General features: G+C 44.9%; 2 protein-coding genes across 2 annotated transcripts; both read left to right on the top strand.

Annotated features, from left to right (window-relative positions):
• Positions 1 to 1776: 1776 nt before the first annotated feature.
• LOC115389190 (class E basic helix-loop-helix protein 40-like) lies at positions 1777 to 5236 on the top strand. Its single transcript, XM_030092653.1, has 5 exons — positions 1777 to 2139; positions 2238 to 2301; positions 2393 to 2500; positions 2885 to 3008; positions 3121 to 5236. The coding sequence occupies exons 1-5, from the start codon at positions 2066 to 2068 to the stop codon at positions 3972 to 3974; spliced, it is 1224 nt and encodes a 407-aa protein (XP_029948513.1). The 5' UTR covers positions 1777 to 2065; the 3' UTR covers positions 3975 to 5236.
• A 2593-nt stretch (positions 5237 to 7829) lies between these two features.
• Positions 7830 to 13252, top strand: LOC115389192 (N-acylethanolamine-hydrolyzing acid amidase-like). Its single transcript, XM_030092654.1, has 11 exons — positions 7830 to 8105; positions 9923 to 10087; positions 10730 to 10853; positions 10941 to 11031; positions 11102 to 11187; positions 11259 to 11431; positions 11507 to 11569; positions 12239 to 12305; positions 12380 to 12408; positions 12641 to 12710; positions 12791 to 13252. Exons 1-11 carry the CDS (start codon positions 7906 to 7908, stop codon positions 12809 to 12811), a joined length of 1089 nt encoding a protein of 362 aa, XP_029948514.1. The 5' UTR covers positions 7830 to 7905; the 3' UTR covers positions 12812 to 13252.
• The last annotated feature ends 934 nt before the right edge of the window (positions 13253 to 14186 follow it).

A 14186-nucleotide genomic window follows, 5' to 3' on the forward strand; every position in this document is an offset into this window, starting at 1 on the left:
AATCTGACAGAAAAAAAATAAAGGTGGGAGTTATTATTATTATTATTATTATTATTATTATTATTATTATTATTATTATTATTATTATTATTATTATTATTGTTATCTGAGTTTGAATATGACCGCTGGTTCGGAGCCAGACGCGGACAGAAGCCCCCCTGCCTCGGCTTCTCCCTTGTTTTCAACCTGTTTCTATTTATAGTCCGTCTGCTTCGGGACGTCGGCGCGTGGAACCGACGGAGCGAGTCGGGCACTCTCGGCTGTCTGCGCTGCTGACGTCACCGACCGGGATCTGCGCGCGCCGTCTCGCTCGCGCTCCCTCCGGCGCGCGCGCGCTGCCATGAGGAGCTCAACGTGACAAGCCGCCGTGGGTACATGCAGGTTCACCACGTCTCAGCACGCAGCAGAACAACAAAACGCGGCTCGCGACAGTGTCATCCCACACGTGCGTGCCCGTGGATGACATGAAATTACACGATGTCCATAACACGCACGTGACACCAAGAAGTGTACAGAAGGGGGTTAAATTGAATAGTCTGACCGTGATATAAATACTTGTATTGTGTAATCTGTTTTGTTTTTGTTTGTTTGTTTGTTTGTTTTTCAAATATAAGCTAAATAAATTGTTGATGTGAGGGCAACTTCTGGTGCCTTTTCTTAGCATTTTATAATTTCAATTAATTTTCAATTAAACTTTGTAAAGGAATAATTACAAAATAAAATGAATGCAAAGTTCAAAAAAATTTATTTATAAAGTGAATTTATTGGTGATGCATCAAAGCTCTTTGTATAACTCCCCCCTGTAAATAACGTCTTAACGTGTTTTCACTGTCAATCTGTTTAAAAGTATATATTGATCACCCTTTAGCCATCAATATTCTGACTTCTTTGATATTTTAACATTCTACTCTATTTATTCTGTTATATTCTTCGTGGAGCAATGCTGTTAAAAAATAATCCCTGTTGGATTCATTCATTATTTTCTATTCAAAAAGCCAGAGATGTAGCAGCAGTTGCAGCCTATGTGTAAAGATCAGATAAATTGTTAATATGTTGAACTGCAAAGCTCTCCAATACTGTATCACAGTTGTATCATATTTCTATAACGTGTACCGTATTTGGCACTGGAACTCGTTAAATTTAGCTTTATGTTGATTTTAAAAGAAGTCTCTTGTAATGTTTTGATTTTGCGAAAATAAAGACATTTCCATCACCTATTCTCTGCGCCACAACAAAGAAAAACCTGAAAGTTTATGTGAAGGTTATTGCTGCACTGTTTACCTCAAACAGAAAAGAAGCGCACAGTAATTGTTTTTGTCATAGTTTTAATCAATATTCCTGCGATTATGGGTTGTCATGTTTACAGTTTAAGACGCACTATTTCACTTCTTCCCGGCCGCCATCGATCTGGGAATCTGCTGCTCTACTTTCCCTGCAGTAAACAGCCTCGCGCGCCGCTCGGTGCGCGCGCGGCTCAGGGCGCAGAGCCGGAGCATGGTGGTACACGGGACTCAGTCAGTACTACACTAGTGGGTTGTCCTCCAGCAAGCGAGGAGGAAGCGTGCGTGCGCCGGCGTGCGTGTGTGTAAAGCGCACGCGCGCGCATATGTGGCTGTGTATCTGTGTGCGTAAAAGAGGGAGGGTGAGGGAGTTGAAAGCGCCGTCCAACACGTGAGCCTCATGTGACTGTGTGTGCGCGCGAGCGTGTGTGTGTGTGTGAGTGTGTGTGTGTGTGTGTGTATGTGTCTCCAGCCCAGAGACGTGCCTGCAGTCACAGGGTTTATTTAACACGTAGTCACAAACCCACCCAGCTCTCACACGTCGCGCCGGGCGTGGAGCCTCCCTGTAGACTCAGAGCGCACCTCAGGGTGACAACACTCCAGACGCGGCTCACGTCGGGAAACACGCACGCTGGATAACCGGAGATACTTTTCTCTCTTTTTTGTTGCTGTTTCACTATTTTAGCCATTCTTGAAGATCAGCCGATCGGACGTTTTTTGTGTTGTGTTTTTTTCCCCCCACAAGGCTTTCTTGAAAGTAATTTTTTTCGGTTTTTTGAAGCGACATGGAGAGGATTACCAGTGCGCAACCACCGCCTCCCCGCGTGCCAAACTCTCTGGATATAGCTGACATGCAAGGGTAAAAGGAGCATTCCTACTGATTTATTCTAATTTCTGCTGTGTTTTATTCTGAACTCCGAAAAAAACTATTTCTTTTTTAATCTTGTGTCTCCAAAGAATGGACTTTCCCATTTATGTGTACAAACCCAGGAGAAACATGAAGCGCATGGAAGAAAGCAAGGTAAATATTTTTTTTTTAAGATATTTTTTCCCTTTTTGGTCAGTATTTCTGCACGTGTATGTTTTACATTAACCATTCCACTTGTCTTCAGGAGACGTACAAGCTGCCGCACCGACTGATCGAGAAGAAAAGACGCGACAGAATTAACGAGTGCATCGCGCAGCTGAAGGATTTGTTACCAGAACATCTTAAGCTGACGGTGAGCATTATCTTTCTGCATATGGCATGTCTGCAAACTACCGGGAGGATCTGAGACGCCACATGGTCCTGCTCGCTACTTTTGTCTGCTCCATACTTTTGATTCAGTTTCATACAGTGAAATAAATTCTGTGTGCCTTTTTAAGTAAATTTAAAAACGAAGAAAAAGAAGAAGAAGAAAAAAAAAAAGCTTATCTGTACAGTAATATATTTTTGTTTTGAAGTATTGACTGCTTTAGTGTTTCGCTTCACCTCAGATTCCAGCTGGTTAGTAACTGACTGGAACACGGATTGCATGACTTCCCCAGAGCTTGTCCTCTGCTCAGCTGCAGAATGTGTTACATAAGAAAGATCAACATGCTTATCAAAGGTCTTCCTGTTTTAGACCCTGGGTCATTTGGAGAAAGCCGTGGTGCTGGAGCTCACTCTCAAGCATGTGAAGGCCCTGAGCACCCTGCTGGAGCAGCAGCAGCAGAAAATCATGGCGTTGCAGAAGGACTTACAGATCAGTAAGTTTCCTCTCGGCGAGCCAAAGCAACACCTTCCCCTCTGCTTCATTCTCACACATGAGTTGTGCAGACAGTATGATTCAACTTTTTTTTTTAACCATCAACCCCTCAGGCGACCATGGAGGCGACGGCGCCGAGAGCAGCGAGGAGATGTTCCGCTCCGGCTTCCACCTGTGCGCCAAAGAGGTGCTCCACTACCTGGCCAGCCAAGAGAGCAGCAGGGACCTGACCCCGTCCCACGTCATCAGCCACATCCAGAAGGTCGCGGCCGAAGTCATGCAGCACCAGCAGGTGGACGAACCCGCCCGTCAGCCTTCGGAAAAGTCGAGGAAGGCCCCGGCGGAGCCCGCCAGGGCCTCCGAGGGCCCGGGCAAGAACTGTGTTCCCGTCATTCAGAGGACTTACCCCCACGGGACGGGCGAGCTGAGCGGCAGCGACACGGACACTGACAGCGGCTACGGCGGAGAGCACGAGAAGCCCAAGACGCAGTGGTCGGAGAGCCACAGGAGGGAGGGGGAGCTCAAGCACGCCGCTGCGTCGTCTGAGCGGGTGGGCGGCGCCATCAAGCAGGAGGGCGACGAGCCGCGCGCCAAGAAGTCGAAGTCGGACTCCTCGGAGGACGAGGTCCTCTCCGGCCACTCGGCGGGAGTTCCCGGCAGCTACATGAGCTTCTCGCCCAACCAGCCGCCGTTCTGCCTCCCCTTCTACCTCCTGCCCCCGGCCGCCGCCGCCGCCGCCGCGTACCTGCCCATGCTGGAGAAGTGCTGGTACCCCGGGGGCATGCCGGTCATGTACCCCGGCATGAGCGGCTCCCCGGCCAGCCTGCCTGCAGAGACAGCGCCCCCCTCCCTGGTGATGTCCCCGAGGGCCGGTTCCCCGGGGCCACTGCAGACCCCGCTGGACTCCCCCGCTCTCCACAAAGCTTTGAAGCAGATCCCTCCTTTGAACTTGGAAACCAAAGACTGAGCTGTTTCTGTCAGAATCTCTCCCTCTGAATGTTTATTGTGGTAAACTCGAGTGTAAAAAAACACACACACACACACACACTGGCACCCTTGCACACCACAGCCGTAGTCTGGCCCGTCGGCGCACCCGCCTCGACACCATCTGCCGTCAGCTCCCGAACCGAAACAGGACCGCTGGCGGGCGACCTGTGGCGCCCGCCCGCCAACCTGAAGGCTCACATGACACCTGCTGCGTGGCTCTGAAGCACTGTGAAGATGGGCGGTTGAACCAGTGCACCAGACCGTGCACAAGGTTTCTTTCTGTCATTGGTTTTCTCAACTCTAAGCGTTGAATGTCTGAGGTAAACCCCGAATGTATGTACGGCACAGACAGGCCCCCTGCAGCCCACAACGGTTTTGACCAACCTTTATTCTTTTTTTGCACACACACACACACAAACACACCAGTCTGAAATGAATGTAAAGAGTGAGCAAAAGTCCCCTGTAGATGCTGCTTGAACTATTATCACCTGCTGTAGATCTGTGACTGGAGGATCTGCCTCCTGGAGCTGCAACAAACCTTCGTCTCGACTAGAATGTTACCAAAAAGAAACCAACCGTTTCCGTGTGTATTCATATGAGGCGTCGTCACAAACGGCGTTGCTCTGCTGGTTCCTCCGTTCGTCGGGAGCCGAATGAACTCGAGGCTTCCCGACGTTGGAGGAATTCAGGGCGTCGTCGCCGTACCAGGTGTGTCACTCGTGATGTGGCCATATGTGCTTTTCTTTTGTTTTTAATTTGTGACTCATTATTTGTGTATGTAGACAGAGATCCTGTGAAGTAATGTCTTGTAATATTTCTTCTTCTTCTTCTTCTTCTTTTTTTTTTTTTGGCTCATACTACTTCATACATCTCTATTTTTGATACGTGAGCGTGTTTGGACGGTTGGAGGTAGCGTTCCCGCTGCTGTGCACCCGGGCGAGGTGTTGCCGCCGTGCACGCAGGTTCCCAGTCATGTTTAAAGGCCTGGTCTTCTTAGCTCATGCTGTTGCCTTTACTCATCTAGCGCAGACACAACATTTATCGAGGCGTGTTTTGCCGTCCAAGTGTTGTGTCTGCGGCAAAAGAGAGTGAATGTAAAGTTCAAACAGAAATAATAGTTTTGTATAGACAGAGGTACTTGGGATTTTTATTTTGAATTGTAACACGAGGTTGTACATATTTTGTATATAAAGTATTATTGATATATATTAAAATATTAATAAAGTCTTTTTTTTCCTTGTGGAATTTGTGTTCGACTGCCTGTTGGCTTAAATGTGTTGCAGTCAGCCAACCTGACAGCTCCTCATAACAACACACACTTACATAACACTTACATAACCCGTAAAGCAGCGCAGCCGCTGTAAATCGATAGCGTGTCTTAGATTACGGGCAGTAAACATTTCAAGCTGAAAAGGATTTTGAAGAAATTCAATGAGAGATGTCACAATCGGGAAACTGTAACTTAAAGCTTAAAGATTGCTCAGTAAGTGTAAACAGGAAGAGCTCCTCACTGTCATGAATATTAACGTCCACGGACGTGCTAATCGCTGAGATTATTTTAAAGAGGAGAGACTTTTGTTTTTGCAAATTAAAAAAGGGAAATGAATGAAGACTGAAGGAGATCAAAACAGTTAAGTTTGATTGATAAAAGTTGAAAAACATGCAAAGAGCACAGTGGAAATCACATCTGAGGTTTTGTGTGTGAGAGTGTGTGAGACTGGGGGGATAAGTGTCACATTTTATGAAGATTAGCAAACCTGGGGGCGTGTAAAGAGCACACTTCCTGTAATCACATCGGTATCTTGTAATTTGGTTTGTAGAATAAAGCCTGCTTCTATTTTTTTTTTTTTTTTTGCCCCAGGCCCAATCGTGTTGGAAAAATGTTGCAATGCTGCCATCGTGTGGCCGTCAGGCGTCATAGCATGTGGGAAATGACAGTTTTGGAAACGCACTAATTTTATGCGAATATGTTGAACTTGTTACGGTTTAAACATTTATCATATGTAAATGAGGTAAAAACTACACCTTTGATTTAGGAGATATTGAATCGACACACATTCATGTCTTCCTGGTTTATGTTGCTTCGATTTGATTCACTCTTGCAGGCTGCTGGATCTGAAACCGATCAACACATCATATCAGCAACTTTAGTGTCACCAAAAGAGTCTAATTGAACGATTCATGGGACAGATTGATAATCTACAACCCCCCACAATATGACTTCAGAGTTGAACCCATGACCTGCTTGAATAATGACAGCAATATTTAACATATATTATGTAATAGTATCGGCGGTAAGGAATACAGTTGAATGGACACAAAATAAGAAGAAGACAAAGAAAAGCACAATGATTTATGCTTGTAATTGCTAGAGTCGGCATGCTTTGATTCATCATCTTTACTACTTTATCACATTTTCTAATATTATAACACATTTTCTACTGTGGAAGGTTCAAACAACAAGCCAGTTAAAAAAAAGGGGAAAGAGTGAAAATGTGTGTTTGAATAGGGGGAGTAAAAGTGAAAAGCAAAAATAAAGTAAATACTCAAATAAAGTCTTAATACTTGAAAAAGTCACTAACGTAGAGCAACAATGTGCACCTACTGTAATGCTTCTCTCCTCTTTTGAATTGTGACTCAAGTTTTTGGTCTTTATCAGAGTGCACCTGAACAGTTTATAACGACAGGAACCGATCAAATCGTGAGCAATGTGATGCTCAAAGAGACAAAACTCATCCCTGTTAGAAAATCCCATTGATCCAGACAGACACTTATTTCAACAGTGGAGTTTTTACGCCATTCTAAAACCATAATACATGACAGAGTTTGCCTTCATTTTGGATAAATTCTCAAACCTTGTTCATCCAACAAGTTTAGATTCTAATTGGAGAAACTTTTGTATCCAGAGTTGTTGAGAGATAATGAATTTTGATATGATGGGAGTTCCATGTTGTTTTTCACGCTGAGTATTTCAGCTCCCTTACAGAGAGAAGAGAGTTTGGTGGTGTCACAGAGGTCACAGCTGCTGCTTTCCCTGCTTCTGGAGGTGTAGAGGTGGACTTTACCTCCTGCAGCCTCCACACCGCACAGTGAGGCAGAAGGTCAGAGCGCTCTCCATCTTCAGAGAAGTCCACCGCCACGTCCCACCTTGACATTTACCTGGAACATGAGCAGATGTCCTGACACTTGTGTTTCATTTTACTGTGTGTCACTCTGTGTGACTTCACTAAAATGTTTTCCTTCTATGCGAAAACACAATATACAATGACTTCTCAAAGACGTTACATAATGGAAGAAAAGCTTGGCGAATGCACCTAAAATTCTGTATTTCATTGATTCATCTGACGGGAGCAGTGCACAGTACCAAACAGAAAGCCAACATGCAATAGGAACCAGTGGCTGATTGATATGAGAGTTGATCACAAAACAAAAAACACAACATCTCTCATCCATCTAGGAACAGTTCATCTGGACACTATTCAATGCAAAGCACATTATACCATCCCTTCTCAATACCCGTGGATAATATAAATAGAAAAAGATTATTAATAGTTGCATGGTGGTTGGCATGATAACATCACAACAAGAATAGTGTGTATTCTAATTGTGCTATAAGGATATTGTGGCGTTTCCTGTTTGTAATTTATTCTGTAGGGGATTCAAATTCGTTGACAAATTTAAACACTTTTTTAAGTAATGCAATAGTTACTTTGAATAGTGATTTGTTACTTCTAAAATATTGTAACTAACTCAGTTACCTTTTTGAAGAGGTAATGTTGACAGTGAGGGTTGGTTTTATTTTGAAAAGCCGAAAGCGGAAGAGGCGCGCTTGTTCAACCCCGGTCTCCCGCAGGACTCTGCCCCGTGCGGTGACAGTCCGGCTGGATGCGCGTGGGAGCGAGTCCGCCGTGATGTCGCGGGCCGAGGCGCTGCTGCGGCCGCTGCTGCTGCTCCTCCTGGTGCCGGGACTCGGAGCCTGGAGCCGGGCTCAGCTCCCTGCTCCGCCCACGGTGAACATCAGCCTGGACGAGGACCCGGAGGTGCGCTGGAAGCCTCTGCTGCAGGTTTTCGATGTTAGTTACCTGAAAGCAGCCGCCGCGGAGGTCATCGAGTAAGTTGAACACACACTCCATTTATCATTGAGTGAATTATCCACGCGCTGTCTTGTTAAATCATATATTCTAATAAGTTTTATAACTGTGGCGTACTATTGACACACCGTGTCAGGAGGTCGAGGGGCTGATGTGACAGGGGGAGATTCCATTCCATTGTTGTGGGGGAACAATGAACATAAATACATCCCAAAAAAACGCCTTTTCGGTGGGGATACAACCATTAAATGTCCTGCAATAAGTTGAACTAACTTGTTAAAATTTGTTGAGTAATTTATTTAATTCCAACTTATTATAGTTATATTTATGTAAAAAATAATGTTAAGACGCGCACCCCTTATCAATGGATTCACCCTAACATCAGACTTCAGACACCGCTGTGTATAAACAATGCAATAACTTTGAAAGTTGGGACTTTATTTTGTTGTTGATTGCACACCTTCGTCCATTTTGCCCCGTGTGTCAAAGGATCCACTTCACAATCTTACTTCTGCTCTATAAAGCTTTGCATGGACCTAAATACATCTCAGATTTATTTGCAGAGCATAAAACATGCAGAGCTCCGAGGTGCTCAGGAAGAAGGTTACGAAATGTTTCAGAGTCAGAAGAAACAAGATGAAGCAGCTTTTAGTTCCCTCATTCCTTACATGTGGAACAAATTTCTTGCTGACACAGACTTCTTTTAAAGTACCTTTTTCTTCAAAAATTTGATATTTTTCCTGTATCTCTGTTCAACCCATGCACATACAATTAAAGGAAAAGTTCTAAATTGTATATAATATTTGGTTAAAGTACTTTCCCATAGACGTATTCTGGCTTATAGGACAACTTTAGTAATTTGTTACAGTTTAATATCAACTTTTAAAAACACAGAGTGTTTGTTGGGTGTTGCTGTTGCATTTAGGCGACACAAACAGTTTTCTGTTCAGCAGACGTTGAATGACGTGGCACTGATCTTTATGAGCATTAAACCAGAATTTGGTTCAACGGTCACGAGATTCCGCTGCTTCAGTGTCCCAGAAATACTCTGACATTTAAGGGCAAAATAAAAAGTTGGATCAGGGAAAGACAAAAATGATCACTGTCAGGACTGCAAAATGTCATCCTCACTGCGTTATGGATGCTAATCCCTGTTCGGATGTCTTTGTACGGCTGTTGTTAATGTTTATTGCATTGCGCACATGTGGTTTCACTAAAAATACAAACAGCATCCACTAGTGACCCAACATGAAAACCAAATCGTTTTCAGTGTTTCTGCCATTTTTGTTGAAACACATCCATTTCAAAAGGTCGTCATGTAAGCATGAAACTTTTCTGAAACAAAAGCGCAAAAACAATGTGTTTTCACTTGAAATGTTATGTGAACAGGCCTGAGGTACTACAGTCGTTTGAAGCCATTTCAGTCGATGTGTTCAGATGAAACTTAGAACGACTGTCATCCTGCAATTTATTCTGAATCACTTTATTGGTTAAATAAAATTTAAAAGAGAAAGTTCTACAAATCTGCACATATTTCAGGTGATTAGTCTGTGGTCGGGTTTCAGTATTCAACTAAAATAGTGGTTTTAACTGATTTTACAATAAGTCTGGGCAGGTAAACTTGCTGTGTTTTCAGGAGTAGGTGGATCCAGAGGAGTAAGTTTTAAGCTAAACGATACAAAGTTTGATGTGCATTTCTGAAACAATGTGAAACTTCCCCAGGATTACTGTGTGTTCTGATACTGCTGTGAAGTGCTACTATTGTAATATTACACAGATCAAAACCTCAGGGTTCAGCCAGTTTACCACACTAACATGAAACCTTTCCTTTCTCCAGTTCCACCATTCCCAAATGGGTGCACCATGCGCTCACGCCAGTGGTGGAGGCTCTGGAGGACTACATCCCTCAGCCTTACGCGGGGGAGATCCAAGGCCTGGCCTCACACTTCGGAGGAGAGCTGTCTGATATCATCATGCTCAACTTCGCCTACGAAGTGACCGCGTACGTATGAATTTGGATACACTTAGGTCTCTGTGCTGGAAATGTACTTTGACTTGCTAATTAGTTTCTCGTCAGCTTCCCTCAAGTTCTTCTGCTTTTAACACATCACTTTCCCGCAAAAAGTGATCAGAACTCAACTTTTCTGAAAAGCTGCTACTGCTGCATGTGCGCCACAGCAGTAGTTAGCAGTTCTTCTGCACATGCCTGAGTAGATGGACAGTAACAACAGTAGCGGCCTCCACAGTGTCACGACTCCCAGTCCATCTTCTCCTGGACTTGGTAGTTTCAGAGTTCACATTTAACGTAGCAGCAATCCAGTTTCGCCTTCTGTCCATGCCAATGTTTATCGCGTATTGTTCTCTGTGTGCATGTGTGTGTGGTTTCATTATGAAAACAAAAAACAGCACACACGTGTGGCCCAAGATGAAAACCATTTAGTTTTTAGTGTTTATGCAGTAGCCGTGTAAACAGACATAAAAAAATTTGCTAAAATTTTGTGCAATAAAAATGAAAAAACAATGATTTTTCAGTTAACACTTCTAATTGACGGGACCTCAGTCCCTTCACCTGTGTGCAGTCTCTGAGGAGACCCACAATAAGGGACACCCTTCATGTATACTAACAAACGCCATGCATTTCTAGGTTTTGCACGAGCATCGTAGCTCAGGACAAAAACGGCCACTTGTTCCACGGCAGGAATCTGGATTATCCACATTCTGTACTGAGGAATCTGACCATCAACATATCCTTCCTCAAGAAAGGAGAGGTAAAGTATGCATCCATCCGACTGGATGTGCAAACCTCATCAGTCGTCGTGATGATCTGATGTTTAGAGCCCTTGTTTCCACATCAGGTGGCGTACACTGGGACGTCGTTTGCGGGCTACGTGGGCTTGTGGACCGGGCAGAGTCCCAACAAGTTTACGGTCTCTGGTGACCAGCGAGGTGAGATTACTCGTACTCTCGGAGGCTGTTTCTGTTGCTTTGTAATTCCTAAGCTGAGTGTGTTGACCAGGCTCCGAGCACCTGTGGAACTGGTGGAAGAACATCGTGTCTGCCATCCTGTACCGGAGATCCCCCGTCAGCTGGCTGGTGAGGGAGGTGAGGCTCTTAGAGAAACCGAAATATCTGCAGTGCGTGGAAGTGAAACTAACTGTGAGCTCACCATGCAGACGCTGGAGGAGGCGGAGGACTTTCAGGACGCAGTGATGCGTCTATCGAAAATCCCCATCATCACAGGGGTGTATTACATCGTGGGCGGCGTGCGGCCGGGAGAGGGAGTCGTCATCACCAGAGATCGAAAAGGCCCCGCTGACATCTGGCCACTGGAGCCCGTTGATGGAGGGTAGGCAAATTAATACAGCCCGGGGAGAGCCCGATGTCTGACGGTGTGCGTTGAGTCTGAGTCTGTGTGTTTCAGGTGGTACAGAGTGGAGACAAACTTCGATCACTGGCTTCCGCCTCCAGCCAGGGACCATCGGAGGTGAGCGGCTGCTCAGTGTCTACCCATCCTGTTCAGTTCAGCTTTTAATTTGTGTTCATGTAGGACAGTTGGTGTTGCAGCAAAGTATAAAACATAAATCACACACTTACATACATATATGGCGGGATAATAGTGTCCTGAAACGACATCGGTATCAAAGACTAAATAGAATCCTATAATTAACTGAAATAGGCCTGCTCCTACAGTCCAAGAATTTCCTTTTTGGCCTTTTTGGATTTTCTTTCAAAATAATTTTATAATTAAAAAATATATTTATATTTTGACATCCCTACATTGATTATTTGCAATGAATGTGATTAACTCTGAAAACCCTGGAAACAATCGGAATGTTCTCCAGTGTTACTGTGTTTTTGATAGTGCTGAAAAGTGCTGCAAATGTACACAGATTGAAACCTCAGGCCTGCGGGCCAAAGCCAGCCTGCAAGAGGCTCCAATCCGGCCCCAAAAAAACCAAGCAAATTGTAAAAATTCCAAAGAAAATACTGATGTTCTAACAAATTTCTCAAGAGTGACGGACACAACACAACACTAAGACCCGAGCTGAGATGTCGGTGATGCTGCCATGATCATGACGTACCATTAAAATGCCTTCATGTTGAGATTGTAGTCACTTTAAAGTATAAATTGTTGTCTTGCTTACCTCCTCAGAGAAGCAGCCAACAAAGCGCTGAATGCTACCGGGCAGGAGCACATCAACGCGGACACGCTGTTCCAGGCAAGTACAGCCTGATGAGGGATCGCTGACCTCCTGGAAGTCTGAGCGGTTTCTAATGCAGTCTCATCCCGCAGGTCCTGTCACTGTATCCAGTGTGCAATGGGTAAGGAGGACACTTTGTATGTTCTTGTTCTTTTACTGTAGCTGTAGCTGAGACGCGGCTCTTGAGTGCATACCAGTGTCGCTTGACTTTTGTCCACTTCAGCAAAAACGTCAATAGGCTTTTGTTGCATGTCAAGCTTAAGCAGCGCAGCCAGAGGTGGAATGTATGAACTGTAAAGACTCAGCAGTTTCAATCAGAATTGACTGTAATCTGCTTTTATCTGTCCTCCCAGAATTACAGTTTACACCACCATAATGAGCGCAGCCACTCCGGAGAAATACAGCACAGTCATCCGACCACAGGTAAATAAAACGGTCTGTGCTCCTCGGGCTTGATGGGAGCTGTCGTGTCGGGGTGTCGCTGATTTCTCTTCTCTTTTCAGGGTTGCTCAAAGACAGACTGAGCTCACAGATTTCCTGAGCTCCACAGTGTCGCTTCATGCAGAATCGTTTTAGAGACGCAGCTTTTAATGAACGTCCGGTCAGGTGGCCTCGTTAAAATCAGTTAATAAAGGTGTTTCTGGTGGATTGAGGAGAAAAGAGCAGTTTGGTCACTTCATCACTGGATCATCTGGCTGGTTTCTCACATCAGTAAAGCTTCCTCACTTCGGACCTGCTGACTGCCTCTAACACGCCCAGTCCTACCTTCTGAAACACTACTTTGACTAATTCCAACTATTCCTGTGATTGTACTTCCTTGAAAATGCTTCAGTGGAATTTTAAGATCTGAAGTGATGTTCAGGGGTGAAGTGATGACCTGCTAATTTTGCTTTTAATTTTGTAATTTTTTTAATTCTATCTTGGACAGAATTATTGTACCACTCAATAAATTTTTCTGAAACAAATGTCTACATGTTTGATTGCTCTTAACTAAGACTTATGGAAAACACAACTGTTTGGAAATGCTCAGTCTCCGTCTCCTTGTAGACAAACGCTGCCCCAGCATATGCACACGAGATAGCTGTAATCCACAGCCAGAGGATGATGAGAATTGAAACTGATAAACAGATTCTTAACTGTTGTTTAATGATTTTCTAAATGTCCACGGCCTTGATGTGCCTCACGTGTCTTCATGGTTTCTTTTATCATCCCCATCATTGTTCCTTGTGTATCAGGTTGTCTATGTTTGTTCCAGTTGTTCTGGTTTCGTGTTTTCAGAGCATGCAGCTCAGTGAGGGATCATTTGCCTCCTGAAAGCCAGGGACAATTTATTTTCTTAGTTTTTGCCTTCAGGAATCACATGACTGCCGTTGTGGCGGAGACGCGGCTCTTGAGTGCATACCAGTGCCGGCTGACTTTTGTCCGCCTCAGCAGCGCTGTCAATCGGCTTTTGTTGAGCGTCACGCTTAAGCAGCACAGCCAGAGGTTCGCTATTATCAGTCCTACTCCAATTACAGTTTACAGCACAACAGTGAGTCCAGCGACTCCGGAGAAATACAGCACAGTCATCAGACCAGGGCTTTCTGAAACAGACCCGACACTCTGTCTGGGCTCCTATACTTTCTATTCAGGGTCGACTCAAGACCAGCTGAGCTCCTAAACACCTGGTAGTGAATGGGGAGGTGTGGCGGTGCTGGGTGTTGGGGGACGGGGTTGTTGAATGGTTGTCCTCTGACTGGACCTCCAGCCATCCTGGTTCAAGAGGGGGTCAGGTCTTGGAGGCTCAGATTCCTGCCTGGTCTTGGCTCGATGGCTCCTGTTGGGGGTCATGGCCCTTCTCCTTCTCCACAAGGGGGTGGTTTTCTCCTGGTGGGGAGCTGGGTGCACGGTCTACACACA

The sequence above is a fragment of the Salarias fasciatus genome, chromosome 5 (assembly GCF_902148845.1).
Source record: "Salarias fasciatus chromosome 5, fSalaFa1.1, whole genome shotgun sequence".
NCBI classification, from domain to species: Eukaryota; Metazoa; Chordata; class Actinopteri; order Blenniiformes; family Blenniidae; genus Salarias; species Salarias fasciatus.

Coding starts and splice junctions, on each gene's coding strand:
- LOC115389192 (XM_030092654.1), top strand. CDS start 7,906: ATGTCGCGGGCCGAGGCGCTGCTGCGGCCGCTGCTGCTGCTCCTCCTG. Junction 8,106..9,922: donor GCCGCCGCGGAGGTCATCGA/GTAAGTTGAACA, acceptor TCCTTTCTCCAG/TTCCACCATTCCCAAATGGG. Junction 12,306..12,379: donor ACGCGGACACGCTGTTCCAG/GCAAGTACAGCC, acceptor CTCATCCCGCAG/GTCCTGTCACTGTATCCAGT.
- LOC115389190 (XM_030092653.1), top strand. CDS start 2,066: ATGGAGAGGATTACCAGTGCGCAACCACCGCCTCCCCGCGTGCCAAAC. Junction 2,302..2,392: donor AGCGCATGGAAGAAAGCAAG/GTAAATATTTTT, acceptor ACTTGTCTTCAG/GAGACGTACAAGCTGCCGCA. Junction 3,009..3,120: donor GCAGAAGGACTTACAGATCA/GTAAGTTTCCTC, acceptor TCAACCCCTCAG/GCGACCATGGAGGCGACGGC.